Source organism: Mus musculus, chromosome 19 (genome assembly GCF_000001635.26).
Source record: "Mus musculus strain C57BL/6J chromosome 19, GRCm38.p6 C57BL/6J".
Lineage (NCBI taxonomy): Eukaryota > Metazoa > Chordata > Mammalia > Rodentia > Muridae > Mus > Mus musculus.
Window position 1 is genome coordinate 55204207 of NC_000085.6, and position 20158 is coordinate 55224364.

The following is a 20158-nucleotide window of genomic DNA, read 5'->3' on the forward strand; positions in this document are numbered from 1 at the left end:
GTTGTGTACAGTTGGGAACAGTTGAAGCTGCCTAGAAGGTATGTAGAGGCACACAGTACACATACTACTCCCCTATCCATGGTCTGACCCTCCCCACAAAGAAGTCTTACAACCCAGGGAACAGCATCAACAACACTACACACACAAAGTCTCGTCATCACCACTTGTCCTCTGTGGGACCTTGAAAGACACCTTGGTTCCTTGTTGAGCTAAGGCTTAAAACCCTGGAGATCTTGAAGGGATGGTAGGCGTTTTGCCTGTTGCCATGCACCAGGCCTGTCACTAGCCACAGCCCCCCATAGATTTGTGGTCATCAGGCACATAAGGGCAATGCTCCAAGCCCCTCTACAGGTAGAGGATGTAACCTGTGGTCATGTAGACTCAAGACAGGTCTCCATTTTAATGAGGTACCAAGAGGTCTGGAGGGCTTAGCTAATAAGCTTTGTGCCCACATTTCTCCCTGCCAAAGGTATTTAACATCAGGCCCACCCTGAGAAGGGAGGGGGGGACACAGTCTTACTCATCCACTTTCCACCATGACAATAAATGTCTCAAAATCATGGACTACCTCTTTTCATCAGGATCTACTGTGGGGAGCCATGGAGAAAGCTTTCACCTATAGACCCACCATCTAATCTTCCATAGAAGGCCTCTCTATGTTCCCAGCCACAACCAAGGCAAGCTCAAGCCTGCTGCTGCCATCAAGCCAAGAACTCCCACCATGGGACCACTCCTCCCTCTTTCCCCCTCCCCCAAGCCCTGGGCTAGATCCAGCCCACTCCACTCTCAGCTCTTCTGCAGCTCCCAACAGTGCCTAGGTGTCCAAGAGCCTGAGAACCAAACGGCCCCTGGCCTCATTGCAGGCCTGGGACCCCCAGACTGAGCTTCCCCACCCCCAAACCCTGGAGCAGTGTCCTGGGGCTTCCCAATGGCCTAGCACCCACCCAGTGACAGTGGTGGGTAAGGGTGGTCTAACTTCCTGCATCCTGCCTCCCCGAGCAGCTGAGCCCTGTGGCAGAGCAGACATGGGACACATAACCCTACACTCTTCCATCTCCTTCTCACTCTGGGGGACCATGTCTATATGGCCCCTTTGTGTAACACTGTACAGGCCATATCTGCTATCTCCCACTTAGCCTGGATCATACCAACAAAAATGAGATCCACAAATCTAAAGGTAGCAGCTTTGAGCTTCCCAGGATCTGAAAGACATACACTCAGTACTGGCCACTGCCTCCTTTCAAACATCTTTTCTGCGAGATTAAAATAATGGGCTGGGCGTGGTGGCGAACGCCTTTAATCCCAGCATTTGGGAGGCAGAGGCAGGTGGATTTCTAAATTCGAGGCCAGCCTGGTCTACAGAGTGAGTTCCAGGACAGCCAGGGCTACACAGAGAAACCCTGTCTCGAAAAAAACCAGAGAGAGAGAGAGAGAGAGAGAGAGAGAGAGAGAGAGAGATTAAAATAATGGGCAAAGAACGGATATTCATAGCAATGCAGTGCGAGTGTGGAGGACAGAGGAAACCTCAGTTGTCATTCCTTAGCCACTGTGCACCTTGGTGTTTGAGGCAGACTCTCTCACTGGCCTGTGAATGAAGATGCTTGGCCGTCAGATCCCAGCACTCTGCCTCACTCTGCCTCCGTGGGGCTGAGAATTTAGCACCACGAAGCCCTGCTTATTCCTACATGGATTCTGATGATCAAATTCAAGTCTTTCAGTTTGCGAGGCAATCACTTTACTGACTGAGTCATCTGCAGCCGCCACCCAGTGACTCCGGACAAGCGTGCACATTTGTGGCTAATCAAGACCCTTCCGGAGAAGATGGACAGAAATCAAGCATCGGGGTTCTGCCATGGATTGAGACGAGCTGAGAGGTGGTCTGTCCTCAGCCTGGAGACAGCAGATGGGGAGTCTGTGCATCACAGCCCAGGGCACCTCGGCTCACCTTGTATACATCATGGCTCTGTATCGTGTGGTCAAACAAGCTGTACAGGTCGTTGAGGAGCTTCACCACTTGCAGGGGGGAGCTGAGGGAACACAGCTTTGTGAACCCCACGATGTCAGAGAAGAAGATGGTGACAGACTCAAAGTGTTCCGGTTCTACAGACTTTCCGGCTATTAGCTGTTCTCCCACGAAGCTGAAATCAGAGAAAGGGTAGATGGGTCTTAACAAACTCATGCTTGTTTCCGCTTCCAAGGCTCTTGGCAGAGCCGACCCTCTGCAGCCCCTTCGGCTTTGGTGAGCTAGGTTTTTACTTATTAAATTTGCCATATAGAGGGACTTAATGACACGCATTTATTCACTTGGTGTTTTCTCTACAGAGATTTTTAAGTGGTGGCTGTAATCCGCAGGAAAGGGTGGAAATCGGGGACAGGTCACAGCCCATAGGTTGAGAACTACTGCTCTAGAAAGGTATGGGCCATTAATCTCAGCACTCAGGAGACAGAGGCAGGTGGATCTCTGTGAGTTCAAAGACAAACTTGTCAACACAGTCAGCTCCAGGGCAGCCATGGTTACATATTGAGACCCTATCTCAAAATAAAGAAAATAAATAAATATTCCCCTCTTCCACTCTTCTGGTGACATGCAAATGCACAAACATTTCAAAAGTAAATGCTTCCATCTGGAGGTCAGAGGATGCATAGGTGGAAAGAGAAACAACGTTGAAGCTTTTTTTTTTTTTTTTTTTAGTTGATGCCACAGGCACATTCTGAGCTAGACAAAGGAGACATGAAGCTAGCCTGCCATCTAGTGGCTATATCCTGTTACTGCATTCACCACTTTCCACATAAACCACACTTGAATTTTCTGTGGTTTGTTTGCCTGTGTTTTCATTAATAAGGTGAATCGACTTGCCAACTTTTGCACATACATACGTACATACACACATACATACATATACATACATACGTACGCATATGCATATATATGTATGTATATATATATATATATATATATATATATATATCCCTTCCTCAGTCCCTCCCTCCATCTCTCTCCCCCTCCCCCCCCCCTTCTCTCCCTGCTTGGCCCCCTTTTACAAAGCTTGATATCCTCTTAGAAAAAGAACAATGGAAATATGTTGCGTTAATTTTTTTTATATAAACCCATTGCACATTATCGCGGGTTACAATGTGCATTGCTATTGATATGCGGGTGAGGGCAGGCAAAGATAAGGCTAGAAGCCTCTGATTGGGCAGTGGGAAAAGAAGGCGGGCTGAGAGTTTTAGAGATGAGACAGAGAGGGACAGAAGAACAGAGAAGATCACAGGTAGCTATGAATGTCATAGGAAAGATGGATTAATATACAGGACAATTTGTCCAGTCTAGGTTGGCTCTCAGTTCATTGTGTGGGCATTTCGTGGGTTGAGAATTTACTGATATAAATCTGACTGATAAATTACAAGCCTCTAGAGTTTTACTGGGTTACAGGGATTTATGACAGCTAGCCACAGTGGTTGGATGACAGAAAACTGTGCAAACTGCGGGAATGAACCGCGGGAATGGAGCCGGAGAGTAGCAGGCGATAGCAAGGATTGCTTATTTTTTAATTATTACACACAACAGAAATATTTTTCCTGCTCAGAGACACTAAGACAGGGCAGCTTATCATCCTCGGGTTGTTTTTGGCCTGCCCAACACTGCTCCTAAATACCTTGGCAACATGGTAGACAGGAGTTTCTCCACCTTTCTTTTCTCTGCCACCAACTCGCGGGTCCGCTCCTCTACCACTTCCTCCAGGTGATTGGCGTACGTTTCCAGCTTCCCCATCATGCTATCCAGGATGCTCACGTGGCTTTAAAAGAACGCACGTGTTAGCGTGCTCTCCCAGGAACCATCGGACCACAGTGAACACACAACTCCTAAATACCTATCCCACAGAGACATTTCTTGCCTTAGTTAGGGTGTGCTACTGAGGACTGCCCGTGGCAGTAGCGAGTCCCCGGCCCTGAGCTGAAGCGGCGCCCTTGGTTCCTCTGGGCCTCAGTTTACTCCTCTGAAAAATGTACCTTGTGTGCGGTTTTCTTAGGATTTCTGGGCGCGAACGTGTATAAACTGCCTAGGGGTGAGTCTGGCGGCCAGCAGACATTCAACAGTGGACTTGGATGACTCGTCTTCACTTCCCAGCATGCTCCTTGCCATGGTCACAACGAAGCCAAAAGGTACAGACTGCAAACTGGGACATTTCTCAGACTGCCCAGCATGGATCTGCGGGACTGCATTCCAGAAATGCCCCCCATGAAGTTGCTTATGCTGCTCACCTTTTAGATGAGAAGACTAAGACTCAGGTAGGAAATACGTTTGTCTTAATGTTGGGATCATATTGTCTGAGTAAAAAGTCAAGGACATATCTACCAATCCAAGATACATTATGTTAGTTGGCAAAGTATACATATATTGAAACATTATATTTTTATACCATTAGTACCGATATTTCATGTACATTAAGATAATATAAAAATCAGCAATTAAAAAACTATTGTGACCTGGAGAAGAACACAGGCTTGTTATGTTAACCATGCCAAGTTAACAATTTTCTTTTAATTTCTTAAAAGATTTATTTATTTATTTATTTATTTTATGTTTATGAGTACACTGTAGCTCTCTTCGGACATACCAGAAGAGGGCATCAGATGCCATTAGATGGTTGTGAGCCACCGCTTGGTCCTGGGTATTGAATTCAGGACCTCTGGAAGAGCAGCCAGTGCTCTTTCCCACCGAGCCATCTCTCCAGCCCCACAATACCAAGATAAATGAACAAATTAGAAGTAAACACTTTCGAGCCAGGGTTCTTTCTGCCTCCTCAAGTTAAAGTTAAACATTTAATGTGTATTAAATATTATAGCCTCCAGTTCAGGAGTAGTGACGCGCACCTTTAATGCCAGCACTGGGGAGGTAAAAGCTGCCATGAGTCTAGGTCAAGCTTGGTCTACATAGGGAGGTCCTAGGGAGTTCCAAGCCAGACAGAGCTACGTAGTAAGAATGTGTCTCAAAAAAAAAAAAAAAAAAAGGAAAAAAGAAAAAAGATACTATCATGGGGGTGGAGAGATGGCTTGGTGGTTAACAGTGCTTTCTACTTGGTTGCCAGCATCCAAAAAGGCAGCTTACAACTGACTGTAAGTCCAGTTCCCGGGAATCTGACACCAACTTCTGGCATCTACTGACACACATACACATAAATAACTACTGTTTTAGATGGTACTATCAGCCTGATATGTAAGATGCTGGTACTGTAAAGGGGATTTGAGAGGTAGGTTCGATAACCAACTGCAAGGTTGGGGTTAGCCCAGTGGTAAGCCCTTGCCGAACACACACGAGGCCCTGGATTTGACCCTCACTCAGCTCTGTAGAAGAAAACAATTCAGTGATAATCTGGAGTTGGTACGTGACTTTTATCATATTGTCCAACACCAAATCAGTAGTTAGGATCCTTAGAATAAGAATTTGAAAAATATACTAAGGCAGTGTCAAAATGGCCTGGGGAAAAGCCTTGACTGATGAGAGATGTCTGAATGGGCCCATGGCATTGCTAATGTCTGTTCCTCGTTCACAAAATGGACAGAACACTTGAGCACTCCACCTGAGCCAGCGTGTAGAACTTTGCATATGGTGGACTTTAAGTGGAAATATGATGACGGGAGAGAAGAGAGAGGAGGGGGGAAGATGGAGAAGAGCCACGAGAGGAGGAGAGAGAGAAGGAGGCAGGGAAGGAAAGGAATGGAACAGAAGGGAAGGGGGTGGGAGGAAGGGAAGTAGGGGGGGGGAGAAGAGTCATACAAACTGTTACAACAACATAAATGAACACTGAGTGCATCTGACTAAATAAAGGGAGCTGGTGTGAAAGGGGGTGTGCACATGATCTGGTAATTAGGTCTAGAAAAGCAAAATTATAGTCTGGGTGTGGCTGAGAGTTTTGGAGAGGGTTGAATAGGCGACATGATTTTTTTTCCAATTCCCAATGGCTACATTGGAGAAGGAATAATCTACTGCACATTTAACTTACCCTCTGGGACTGGCTTCTCGTAACGTCTTCTTGATGGAAGGGAAGATGGGCCTTAGCTCTGGAGATTCATCCCAGCACTCCCTCACTAGGGCCACAATCCTTCCATCACCTTTATCCTCCAACAGGGACGGCCGAAGCGGAACGGGTGCCCGGGGGTCTTTGATGCGGCTGATGATTTCTGAAACCCATGAGGGGTTTGGATAAGCAAGCTAGTCTGATCACTCAAGACACAACTGTCTAAATAGTGACGGCATCCTCCAGCTTAAAAGCAAAGTCAAAATAAGCAATATATTTGAATTTCAGGATGATCTAGAGGTGCACAGGTGTTCTAGATCCTTCTAGAAAAGTAAAGAGTCCAGTGGAAATGTAGACACGACCTCTGACCCATCAGTTTCCAAACTGAGGCTTTTTAAAGCAGACCCCTTCTGAGTGACCTCACAAATCTAGAGGCATGTGGTGCTGAGTCTCCAAAGTGTGCGTCATGCAACTTTGTATCCCATGCTTCATAAAAGTGGCTTTAATGAATAAAAGGCTACTGTCTCCCTGTCTGTCCAGTTTTGTAAACCTGCTTCCTTTCCCTTCCCTGTCCAGCTTCCAGCAGCATTTGTTAAGGATTTCATTCCCACCTTTTAAAAAAGAAAATATTTTGAGAGTAATGCATACATATCTTAACATAAAAATACTATGTTGCAGAATATAAATGAACAACAAATGCATGCTACTAAGCAGAGAGCGCCCTGGAAGAGTGTGTGTGTGTGTGCATGTGCGTGTCTGCATGAGCTGGCAATGAGGTCGAGAAAACCAAACTCTAGTCTGGATATGGCTGAGAGCTTTGGAGATGGTTGAGTAGGTACATGGGAACCTTGTACCTACTTGGGTACATGCTGTTTGACAGTGTGATGACAGACAGACACACAGGCACTGTTGGGTAACAGTTGCATTTAAGAAATTAAAAAAATTGCTTTAAAAAATATATGTGAATCAGGACATGAGAGAAGCTGGAAATGGGATTTGGGACAAAAGGGAAGAGTCTAATGGTGCCATGTGTATGTGACTTTGCTAAAACTAGGGCAGGAGAAAGTGGGGTGCCTCCACAGTGCCTGAAATAAGGCAAGACGACAAAAGGAGCTACTGGCAATTCTGCCACTCAGAGATACTATGTTGCCTATGGTGCAGTTACTCCTCCGAGGTCCTCTTGAGAGACTGACTCAGTTCCATGAGAAATGCTGCCTTGATGGTTAAGACGGAGAGCTATAGATGGTGATGAGGTCAAGTTGGCCATGTCATTATGAACTCATGCTTAGCTTAACAGAGATGCAGGTGCATGCCTGTATCTTATATGTCCAAGAATGGGTTATTATACACATCTACCTACCACCTACCAAAGAGAGGCTAGAAACAACAATACCCAGGTAGAAAAAGCATGTGTACTGTCCTCGTATCACTATCTAAAGAAAGAAGCCAGGGCTGCTAGAGAATGGCCTGCTTCTTGTACTGAGTAGGGGGTGTGTAGTACTGTGTAGGGGTGTGTAGTACTGACTGGGGAGGTGTAGTACTGAGTGGGGGTATCTAGTACAGGGCAAGGGTATGTAGTTCTGAGCAGGGGGTGGATAGTACTGAGTGGGGGTATATAATACTGAGCAGGGGTATGTAGTATTGAGTAGGAGGATATAGTACTGAGTGGGATGTGTAGTACTGAGCAGGGGGTGTGTAGACTGAGTGGGGGCATGTAGTACTGTGTAAGGGTGTGTAGACTGAGTGGGGGTGTATAATACTGAGCGAGAGAGTGTAGTACTGAATAGAGATGTGTAATACTGAACAGGGGGTGTGTAGTACTGTGTAGGGGGTATGTAGTACTGAGTGGGATATGTAGTACTGAGTGGGGAGTATAGTACTGAGTGGAGGTGTGTAGTAATGAGTAGAGGAGTGTAGTACTGAGTGGGGGTGTGTAGTACTGAGCAGGGTTGTACAAAAAAAAAAAGCCTAAAGGAGTCTATAGCACCAGAAAGTAGAAAAACACTCAAAAGTAAAACAAATACAGTATCAATTATGTGTCCAAAGACCACGCCTCCAACTGAAGTTGGACAGCCAGAAATGGAACCATTTGAGCCACAACATTGTCTATATGGATAGATATTAACAACTGATGGCACAGATAACAGGAATCAAGCAGAGAAATCTAACAGGGGATTCTGTATACTATCTATAGCAATTCTTGATTTAATATGGCCTAAGCATTACTGACTTCCTTCCAACATGGAAGGACAAAATCAAGAAACCTACAACAGAGACATCAACAAGGACTAGCTCTCTCACAGACCACCAAAATCAGCCTCGACTTGGACAGTTGTGTTCACAGTTGCATCATTAAGAACAGGCAGTGTCACAAAAGTGACAGTTTACATCAACAAGCTTGACCCCAGCACACACGACCTCAGAACATCCATGAGAAAAAGGAAAGGTCAGACGTTCCAAATGAGAAGCAACCTGCACAGTATCTGACCAGTGGCTGGGGAGATGGCTCCTGGGTAAAGTGTTTGCCACAAATCCCCAGAATCCATGTCAATGCCTGAGGGGTGTGGTGGTCTATAATACCAGCACTTCCAAAGTAGTGATGGGGCTTTCCCAAGCAAGCTCCGTAACCAGGATAGCCATAAAGGCAAACTCTGGCTTCTGTGAGAGACCCTGCCTTGATGTAAGTTGGAGAGCTATAGACAGCAACCTCGGGCTTCCACACAAGCATGTACAAGCATGTGCAAACACACACACACATGCACAAATACAGAGGCAAACACATGTAGGTATATAGACAGGTCATACACATGTCAAACAAATCTGACCAGTACTCCTCAAAAATGTCAAGGTCATAAGTGGGGCCAGAGGAATTGTGCTAATGACCCATAAGACAGAAACTAAACACAATGTGACACCCAAGAAGGATGCTGAGACAGAAGAAACTAAGGCAATCTAAAGTATGGCCTAATATAGCACCAACTATGACTACAAGCTAGAGGTAGCTGGGTGAATGGTGCCCTCTTGAAATCCCAGACCTGAGGAGGCTGAGGCAGGAGAATCACTTCAAGTTGGAGGGCAGCCTGGTCTACACAGAGTTCCAGGCCAGTCAAAGTGGCACAGTGAGATTCTGTCCAAAAACAAAACAAATTTTGAGTGTGAACTTTGTCTTGAAGTATACATTTGAATGCCTAGAATACATTCTGAAACAACTCCTTTAAAAATGTACTTTTAAACAATTTGTGGTTTGCATCCAAAGTAAAACTCAAACATGGAGGACGACAATGACCCCGGAAGCAGAGATGGAAGGTGCTGCTGCTTTCTGCTGCCCTGGGTTTCACTCTAAGGACTTCCTTGAGAGTCCGTCAGATGGTAATGAACCCTGAGAGTACCTCTGGGATGTGGACTTGTTAGCTAGCAACTCGCACCTGACATTTCCATGCAATCATTTTCTACCGTGCATTAGCTACATTGAAGCACTTATTCTTTCTCTTTGGCAAATAGACAGGGCACTGGCCTGGGGTGGGGGAGGCTGGGTAAACACTTCCCGGCCTGCCCGTTCCCATATTTCCAGGAGAACAGGTTTGGAGAGAGGCTTGAAACAGTACTTTATTACAGTTCCGGTACTACTTTAGCTGCGGGCCCAAAGACAATGAGACCAAATCCAGTTCTCAAATGTGCCTCAGCAGAGACTCTAGTGGAAGTGTATAGTCTCAGGCCTCCCCGCAGACCCACTGAGCCAGAAACCTGAGCCAGAATAGGGAGAGCAGTAATTCTGTATTGTAGCAAGCCTCTAGGTTATTCCAGCACCCACTCGAGTTTGAGAACCATCGGGCTGCTATGCACAGGGACCAGGGTTAGCACACACTCTATTCTTCCTAGCTACTGTGGTCACATGCAGACCCATGTGACCAGCTTGCAGTTGTTACAGTGTCTCGGAATGGAGTGTCCAAGTTCAAAAGGGAGTCAGGCTCCTGAACTGAAGGTGATTTCTACCTGGACTCAGCTGGGGAAAGGGATGGGGGAACGAGGTGGGTGGGAGGGATGGGGTGTGTGTGTTGGCTTGGTTCCAAATTCAGGAGTGCCTGGCTAGATCTTGCGTTTCCTTTAGCTCTTAAGTTTTTACTTTAAATAGCTTTAGTTTGGGGGTGTAAAACACAGCTGCTTAATGTACGCTTTTAAGGAGTTGTTTCGGAATAGATTTAAGGCATTAAAATATAGACACTGTAAATGGAAATTCCAGTTTCAGTGTAGAAACTGGAGTGTGGTGGTTTAAATATGTTTGGCCCAGGGAGTGACCCTAGTAGGAGGTGTGTCACTGAGGGAGGAGGCGTTGAGACCCTCCTCCTAGCTCCCTGGAAGCCAGTCTTCTCCTGTTCGCCTTCAGAGAACGATGTAGAACTCTCAGCTCCTCATTGCTGTCTGCCTGGATCCTGCCATGCTTCCCTCCATGATCATAAGGCCTGAGGCCAACCCTAATTAAGTGCTGTCCCTTGTAAGGGTTGCCTTGGTCATTGTGTGTCTTCTCAGCAAAGGAAACCCTAACTATGACTGACGCTGGAGTCTGATTTAGAAGAAACCTCCTACATTCACAGAGGCTTCCGGCTTCATCAGAGGCTGTAAAAACCTAGCTTTTATTATTGTCGGTCCGTCCCCCCCAATTTGGAGTGTGTGCATGCATGTGTGTGTATGTGTGTGCATGTGCATGTGTGTTGCCACCCTCATAATCTCTTATTTCTTCCTCGCCCCCTCCCCACGTCCCTTCACCCTGTCTCCACACACAAGCCCCTTAGCCCCGCCAGCAGCATACTCCAGCTTTACCCTCTGGAGCTGCCTCGAGGTCCTCAAAGGGCCCGTGGGCCTGCTGGTGGATCAAGTCCCTCAGGAGAATGGCAAAGCTGTAAACGTCTCCCTGAGGGGTGCCAGAACAGGGACTCTCCCGAAGCCGCAGCAGCTCTGGGGCTGTCCAGTAGAGCTCTGCAAGACAATGGGTACCACTTTGAAGCAAAGTTACCTCTAACCCCTTCCATGCTGTGGAAGTACATGAGGGCAATGTATCCTGAGAGGTTGGCCCTGTGAGAGTCTGCCTGGGAAAGCTTGCAATATCCATAAGGACCTCGGAGAAATGTCCAAGGAGGATGCTCCAAACAAGTTCATAGTTTACCCAGTACCGTAGTACAATAGCTGTTTCTATTTATTAAATGATAAACTTATATGTAAATCTAATAATTTGTTAAAATGCATTTCTATACGTTTTTTAATCAGTAAATGCTTCACTTGTTTGTCTGTTGTGCATAATTACACACCTGGAGTCAAATATGTGTGTGTGTGTGTGTGTGTGTGTGTGTGTGTGTGTGTATGCACATATATACAAATACATATATATATATAAATACATATATATATATATACATTCAGAATTGCATGTATATGTATTTTTAGTGAAAAGGAGTCATGTAAAAATAAATTAAGGTCTGACCTGAGAGACAGCACATTCGTAGTCTCAGCTGGCTTTTAAAAGACTGTGTGCTAGCTAGTTTTATGTCAGTTTGACCCAGGTTAGAGTTATCCAAAAGGAGGAAACCGCAATAGAGAAAATGCCTCCAAAAGATTTGGCTATGGAAGGGATCCATCCCATATACAATCACCAAACAGGCACTAATGTGGATGCCAAAAAGTGCATGGTGACAGGACCCTGATACAGCTGTCTCCTGAGAGGCTATGCCAGAGCCTGACATATACAGAGGCAGATGCTCCCAGCCAACCATTGGACTGATCACGGGGTCCCCAGTGGAGGAGTTAAAGAAAGGACTGAAGGAGCTGAAGGGGTTTGCAACCTCATAGAAAGAACAACAATATCAACCAACCAGACCCCTCCCCCACACCAGAGCTCCTAGAGACTGAGCCACCAACCAACATATGGAGGGACCCATGGCACCAGCCACATATGTAGCAGAGAATGGCCTTGTTGGGCATCAATGGGAGAAGAGGCCCTTGGTCCCGTGAAGGTTCAATGCCCCAATGTAGGGGAATGAAAGGGTAGGGAGGCGGGAATGGGTGGGTGGGAATACCCCCATAGAAGCAGGAGGATGGGATAGGGAGTTTCTGGGGGGGGATGGGGAAAAGGGATACCATTTGAAATGTAAATAAATAAAATATCCAATTAAAAAAAAGAAAGAAATGAAAAGAAAGATTTGGCTATAGAGCATTTTCTTAATTAACAGTTGATGGTGGAGGGTGCATCTCTTTATGGACGGAGCCACCCCTGGGCTGGCGGTCCTGACTCCTATAGAAAGTGCGCTGAGCAAGCCATGGGGAGCAAGCCAATAAGCAGCACTCCTCTGTGGGTTCAGCATCATCAGCTCCTGCCCCCAGGTTCCTGCCCCGTTTGAGTTCCTATCCTGACTTCCTTTGATAGAAGTGTAAACTCAATAAACCCTTTTGTCCCCAAGTTGCTATGGGTCATGGTGTTTCATCAGAGCAATAGCGGCCCTAAGTAGGATAGCCTGGCAGATCTCATTGTCCATACTGAGAACACAGAATGAAAACAAGAAGGAGCATAGAAGACAAAAGAGAAGAGCAATCATGGCTTTAGTGGCCAAATAAATGACAACTAGTCTCCTAACACAGACCTTAAACCAGCAGGTCTCAACCTTCCCAATGCTGAAAACTTTAATACACTTCATCATGTTGTGGTGACCCCCCCAACCATAAAATTATTTTCATTGCTATTTCATAACTGCAATTTTGCTACTGTTATGAATCATAAAGTAAATATTTTTGAAGATGGAAGGTTTGCCAAAGGTGTTGCAACCCACCAGTTGAGAACCACTGCCTTTCACCACAGATTCATGCCACCGCACGGTGATTTATGCCCTCGCCTTCTATGGATGAACTAAACAAGTCTGTTTTTTCAGCTGGGAAGGAAAAAACTACCCATAGGTTCCCACGAAAGTCAGCATCATGAACCAAAGACAGACAAGAAACCCTCTGACCATTTAGCCCACAGCAAGTGGATCTCAGCTCTGCCAATGGCTACCTGAATGGTCTGTGGCCTCCTGGTTGTAGCTCCTCCATGTGCTGCCGTGCTTGAACTCCCACAACCCAAATCCTGACAGCTTCAGCTGCATGTGACTATCTACCAGGCAGTTGGAAGGTTTCAGGTTGCCGTGAGACCTCAGTGGGCTCCCATGCAGGAACAGCAAGCCCTGCAGGAGTAATGACGAGCATATGAAACAGAACTGGAGGATGCAGCTCAAAGCAGTGCGCACACACACCATACGCCTCAAGCCGAGCTTGCGTATTTAGGGCCCAGAAGGAAGCAGGCTCAGAATTTAGAGACGATGCTTAATGTGGAAGATGTTTACAGGCTATAAAAAGGCAGAAAAACACAGCCAGCCGTGGGAGGGTAGATGGTTTTTTCCAGAGCACTGGGGCCTTTCCATGGGTGGGAGGGGCTAATGGAGCGTCTGGGACTGAGACAGAATGTTTATTTTAGGAAGGTAGGTGGGAGGAAGGAATAACTTTTTTTTAAGCTATCATATCTGAGACATGGTTAAAAAGGGGGGGATCTTGGCATTTGTAATTTCCCAAGGCAGACGTGGAGTTGTAAGAGGAAGGTCGAAGGGAAAGGCCCAAATTCCCTTCCTTGTTCAGAAATAACGCAGACTCTGCATTTCCGAGCTCTCGGGTTTGGGTTGTTGTTGTTGTTTTGGTTCGGGTGTTTGTTTGTTTTGTACTGCTGTAAAAGCTCTGGGTATCTTCATTTTTGGAACTGTGGGCAGAAAAGCAATCAAGCTGAACTGTCTAGGCGTAAAGTCAACACTGAGGTGTGAACCTGTGGCAGCCTGGGTGTTGTGGGCCCCTCTTACCTGCCTCGGAAACAGGTGTCAACCTGTGAATACCAAACAATAGTGTCTCCATCAAGGATAACTTTCAGGAGCAATAAAAGCCCCTTACTACACCTAACTCACGTGACCTTCCTGAATGACCCTAGAGAGGAGGGGATAGCCTCCTCTCACAATTGAGCAAAGAGAGGGAGATAAATCAGCGCGCCAGGCAGTCTGGTTGCAGTGATGGAGGTAGGCTGGGTGCTCTGAAGTCGGATTCCAACTCATGACCTTGTCCAGCTCCAGCGCCCTCTTCTGGGCAAGGAAGCCATGACAGGCAGACAGATGGTGCCGTCTGTGGAGCCCCACACTGTAGTATTGATTTGTGAACAAATAGCCGCTAGCATTCGCGTGCACATATGCTTCGCATGCATGACGGTGGCTGTGCGTGGTATTGGTTTGTGAACAAGTGAACAGCAGTAAACATTCACGGGCGCATGCCCTTCACAGCCTCACATTTAACCTTTTCTAAGCCTCGTTCCGCTTCTCAGTCATTGCAGTTTCAGTGTTCACCAGTAGGTGGCGCATAGCGCTGGGATAGAGCCCCCAGGCTTCACAGGCTTCAGAGCCCCTCGCTTCTCAAGAACTACTCAATTCCCCGGCCTGGGTGGTTAAAGGGAAGTGGGGAGAGGAAAGCGGACCACACTCTTCCAACACCCTTGCTCAAGAACAAACTAGATTCCACTAGGCTCAGAAACTGCTGGGAAGGAGAAGGGTGTCAGGCAGGCTGGCTGCGGAGGCACTGATGACACAGCAAAGAGGATCGGAGGGGACCATTCTTAAAGGTTTAGGATTCCTGAACCTTAATCCTCTTAGATAACAACAAGCTTGCTTCAGCGGGAACCCTAGGGCCAGCATTGCGTTGGAAGTGTGGACCGCTACAGATAGCAATGAGTAAATGGCCAGGAGAGAGCAGCTATCACTAACCCCACCCCTACATCGGGAGATGGGGTTCCTTTATCCCCGTGGCACCCTTGTTAAGATGATAAAACTGAACCCGATTCATACCAGCGGGCTATGGCCCAAGTGTGCAGTCTGCTGAGACCTGAACCCGATCCACAGCTCTCCCTGGCCTTGCAGACACGTCTGTGTGACAGGTCACAGAGACACGCAAGGTTTTGCTCCTGCCCTTGTCGGTCCCACCTCAGGCAGCAGACTTGTCTGGTGTTACACGGGGTCCCTTTCTTTATCTCACAGCAAACAAACAGCGTTTAAGAGCTGGGACTTTAGTGGAGCTCATTGCACATGTAAAATGAGCAAGCTTAGGGACCGCCGCGGTTCTGGGAATGCCGTTGTCTCCACCCGATTGCATGCATGGGTGTGTTTTTATTTTCCACCCTAATGAAGCAGTATGATGGTGCATACTGTCAGAGAACAAATAGAACTCTGAGTGTCTTCATGACTCACGAACCAGGCAGCATACACTTAGGCTGCTCTACCACCTGACTGTGGCCTGTACTACTTGCTCTACTGGAAAGTTCTGGAAGGTCCCCCGGGGCTCTTACACCTGGCTCTCTCCTGTTTGTGTTCTCTGGGGCTTAGCAGGAAGCATGAGAGAAAGCACAGGCTTTAAAGACAAACTAGCCACAACCCCCGGTCTGACACACTTACCAGTAGGGCCAGGAGCTGACTAGACCTCAGTTTAACTCCCTCTTGAAATCGGAGTAAATACTAGTAATAGTTAGAAAGATCAACATCGGATCAAAACCCAGTGCAAGTCACAGGTATGTTTTTAATTTTCCTTTCAGCAGCCATCTTAAGAAAAGCTAAACAAGTAAAAATAATTTTAGTAATATTGTGAATTTAATTTGGTGCATTTAAAAATCTTACTCCAGAATACAACCATTTTTTTTTTCACTAAGCCCTCAAAGCAAATGTGGATTTCTTTCATACTTGAGACATACCTCAAGTTGACCTGGCTCCATTTCCAGTGTTCATTATGAGCATGTGTGCCTTGTAGAACCATATTCAGATAGTACAGAGTTATTCCATAGAATTCTTGGGAGATATCAATGAGAGTGTAGTTTTTAATCGCCACACTAGAGTTATTAATGAGAGTGCTAATAATTATGTTTAGTAGTAAGAAATTAACATTGATTCCGTATCCGTTACAAGGTAGCCACAGTGCTAAGCGTTCTGTATACTTTAATTCTCAGAGCAACTTTGGGAGACGGGTTCTGATATGATCTTTATTTCTGAGTCTCAGGGTGGTGAAGGTCATGTGATCCGTATGTAACAGAGTTGGGGCTTAAATCTCTAAGTCAATTTCTGTAACAAACTGTTCCTTACTTAGATCTCGCCAAGGCTTGCTTTAGTTAGAAATGAAGGTTCGCCCCTCAGACCTCATCAAGGCTTGCTTTAGTCAGAAACGAAGGCTCATCCCATTGCTTTGGGATCCCAGAGGACAGGAAGATGAGCCCCACTCGTCTGTGTCCTCTATACTCTGACTCCAATCAAATCCAAAGTAAATATTCAACCCCTAACTCTGTCTGTAGGTTACTTGGAGAACTTGGAGAGTCTCTCTCTCTCTCTCTCTCTCTCTCTCTCTCTCTCTCTCTCTCTCTCTCATGCCTGATATAGAGAAAGTGCTGGTAAAACAGACATCAGAGAAAGGCTTATTTTTGTGATTGGCATGTGACAGTCTTAACTGCCCTTGTCTGTCTTTAAGAAGTGCCAGAGTAAAATAAACTTTTGACAGATGGGCGTTAAAAGTCTACAGCAATAATAACAATGGTTTTCCAGGGTTGCCCTTGGATACATAGTCATGGAGAAGATTGTGTTTGTCTACCTTGCTTGGCAACAAGATGCCAGCTTTTTACTGGAGCCTGGCAAGTCAGGCTCTCGCCAGGCCGAGTCAGTTTCTTGGGAGCGCAGGGCAGTAAAACCTTTGAGAAAGAAAGATTTTTAAACCAACATCCAGTCCACTCCCATGAACATGCAGAGAGTCATAGGCTAACAAGGCCACTCAGTCAGTCAGTGTCACAACCTCTAGAAAGACTCTGTGGCCCACCCGGCACCCAGCAGGGTTTGTTTATTGATGAGTGCAATGCCAGCTGCTGGTTGCACGGGCAGGCAGTTTCTACCATGGGTTAGTTGAGGTATCTTCCTCGCTAGCATCTACTTCCTGGAGCTTTTCTTAGCAAAAGTCCACACGGCAAACAAAGGACATCTGCTCGCTCATCCTGCTTGAGGAGATCAGCCTCGAGTTGCTAGATCATATTTATTAGATGTGGCACACTCCATGGCTCATCTTCCCAACTCAATACCTGCCTTCCCCATCCCTCCCCACCATCTGTATACCTACAGTGAGTCATCTTGGGCTTTTGTATCTAGCCACCCACACCCTGCATACTCCCTGCCTTCATGGCAGAGCTGGATCTCTCTCTCTACCCTCCTCTGAGTATTCCCTGCCATACCCTGATGGGCACCTACTTAGGAGATTGGCTCGTCCCTGTTATGAAACATAGCGGAAATCTCTAGTCCTTCATGCTACATAATGTGGTGTGGGACATGCCTGGACTTGAATCCTATTGGCTCTATTCCGTAGCTATGAGACTTGAGGCAAGCTATATGAGTGCTCTGTCTCCCATCTGCAAAACAAGAGTAGCATGTGTGCCTTGTATCCTGTTGTAAGAATTCAATAAGTCAATAAAACAAAATATAGTGGTCAATGCCTTTTGCATAATGGTATCCTCATAACGTGTGTGCGTATTCTGTTACAGTGACTATTATCATTCTCCTCTTAATTACAGGCAGTTCTTGCTTTCACATCCTCTCATATCACTGCCCCTCCCCCCTCCCCCTCCCCTCCCTCCCACCCCCACCCCCACCCCCACCCTGTCCTTTTAGCTTCGTGGTAGTGAGCCTCAGTCTCCGAGGAAGGACTCAATGGCTAGAGAGAAGAAGGGCATATCCTCAACTTGTGGTCAGGTAATTCAATTCGCCCTGGGATAAGAAGTTCTCCACAAAGTCTAAATGCCCTGTGCTTTCCTAAGGGGACGCGCACTCATTCCATCTTTAGAGTAAAGCACTTTTCCTGCTCAAGGTTTACGTGGATTAGAAAATGAGAGAACCAGGGAACGTCTGTCTGAATTGAACTGATCGAATTTCAACCTGGGGTCACTGAACCTAAAGAGCCTTCAAGAGAGCCAAAAGGAGATGAACCGCCATAGAGGGCAACTGTAGAATGTAATACTGTACGATGTGATACTCACATTGACTATGTCATACGCAAAGGAGAGCTTGAATATCCAATCTATCTCATGATCGGAGTTCCTCATAACATCCTAGAAAACAGTTATTTCCAGACATCACCCGGACTAGAGCTGACACACAGTGAGCCGACACACAGTGTGGCTGACACACAGTGGGCTGACACACAGTGAGCTTCCTACATGTATTTTTGGCTAGAACTAATGTGAGGTGGAGATGTGGTGCCTAAGTGGAAATCTTCACGGGCTCGGTATGGGGAGAGGAGATGGTTTTGAATTCTTATTAACACTCTTTTGTCCGACATGAGCCTAATGGTCTGGAGGAGGGTTACATTTAGAAGAAACCAAGTTCATAGAGTTTCCACCCAGAGCAGAGGAAAGCTGTCCTTGACAGCTCACTGTGCCTTGATCCCAGGAAGCAGCCCAAGGTAATTCAGGTCTCTCTATGAGACAGAAAGGAACCACGCACGGATGAATGGGAGAAAGCTGGATACTGTTTCCCAGGCACGGTCTAATAAATCACAACCTCAGATTTAACATCTCTGCTTACCTGGAGACTTCCTTTTTTGCAGTACTGTGTAACGATGCAGATGTTAGGTGGCTCTGTGCAAACACCAAAGAAGGGGACGATGTTTTCATGCTTTAGTTCGCACATCTGGAAACAATGGTGGCCATATCATGACATACGCCTCCACCTAGGGGGTTACTGTATGCTCTACCCACGTTGAGTTAATTCCTAAGGTGCTGTGAAGAAAGAACTTCCTTTTTACATTTTACAGACAAAGGAACGGATGCCTGGAAGGTGACATAGCCCGCTGCAGGGATACAATTGATAAACGACACAGCTGGAAAAACCCGGCAGTCCAGAGAGCAAACCAGATTAGCCAAGTCTAATCTAAGCTACGGGTGGAAACTAAACCTCATCATCACAGACAGATCCTGCATCGCCTCCCTAGTTGTGGCTGTTGATGCTGGTGTGTGACCCTGCATCACTGTCACAAAGCAAAGTGAAATACCCTCCCCCAGATCCAAGTTCAAAAGGAAGCAGGCAGCCGTCTGAGACAGAGGATGAAGGGTCAGAATTAAGGCCAGGAAACGTTAAGGGGACAGGTAGAGTTAGGTGAGAGCCAGAACCTCGGTCCTCTGGAAGAGCAACCAGTGTTCTTAACCACAGAGTAGAATGTTCTTAACTCGGATGATGTAGAAACATCGCCACTCATAAAAGGCCATGAGTCTGAGTCAGAAGCCTCTGCAGCAGAGAAAGTGTGATGGTCCAAGCTGGAAAAACACTACTGAACCTTTGGGACAGAGGCCACTTCTCACAATGAGAACAGAGAGGCAGCAGGGCAGAGAGGACCCTTACCAGGCAGACTTCCCGCCGCACAGTTGGCTTCTTAACCCAAGCTTCTGCTTCGTCACCAATATAGCAGAGGGCCACCTGATTTCCCTGAAATCAGAGACAAAGTAGAAGGTTCTCTTTCTTTTCTCCTTTTCAGGATTTCAAATGCGTGGGCAGCTTGCCTGTCTGTGCACCGTGTGTGTGCAGTGCCTGAGAACAGAAGGGGACATCAGATTCCCCTGGAGTGAGAGTTACAGCTGGTGGTGAGCTGACATAGGTGTGCTAGGAATTGAACCTAGGTCCTCTGGAAGAGCAACCAGTGCTCTTCGCCACCAAACCTTCTCTCCAACCCCAAAGTAGAATGCCTATAACTCAGGATGATCCATAAACATCACCATTCATAAAGGGTGAGAAAGGCCAAGTGGGAGAAGAGAGGAGAACACCACTCTGGGGATAGCATTCTGCTCTCACTGAGCAGGCAACCCACATGGCGACACTGTGGTAGGTCCTGGAGTCTAGCAGTTCAAGAGTAAGGTCTCCTGCAACCATCATCACAGCCCTGCTAGGCAGCTGTGGCTAGTCCAGTCCTGGATAGGATTGCTCAGGTTGGGTGGCTTGTCCACAGTGGCACATGTGTACAGGTAGAATTTGAATATCTAACTCCAATATTAAACTCTCTCTATTCTACGTTTATCATCTAAG

The 20158-nt window shown here is 46.6% G+C and overlaps 1 protein-coding gene across 5 annotated transcripts in view; it reads right to left on the reverse strand.

Moving 5' to 3' along the window:
- The window catches only part of Gucy2g (guanylate cyclase 2g), a 43154-nt gene that overhangs the window by 6108 nt on the left and 16888 nt on the right, over positions 1-20158 (reverse strand). Inside the window, exons 10-17 of one of the 5 annotated variants that reach the window (NM_001081076.3) lie at positions 19481-19564; positions 18668-18772; positions 18121-18192; positions 13057-13225; positions 10839-10994; positions 6006-6183; positions 3657-3797; positions 1946-2138 (exon numbers count right to left, since the gene is read on the reverse strand). In NM_001081076.3, coding sequence (NP_001074545.1) covers positions 1946-2138; positions 3657-3797; positions 6006-6183; positions 10839-10994; positions 13057-13225; positions 18121-18192; positions 18668-18772; positions 19481-19564 — 1098 coding nt within the window. Of the gene's footprint in view, positions 1-1945; positions 2139-3656; positions 3798-6005; positions 6184-10838; positions 10995-13056; positions 13512-18120; positions 18193-18667; positions 18773-19480; positions 19565-20158 lie in introns of those variants that run through there. The other 4 variants (NM_001371012.1, XM_030251100.1, XM_030251102.1 and 1 more) reach the window with 4 other exon arrangements.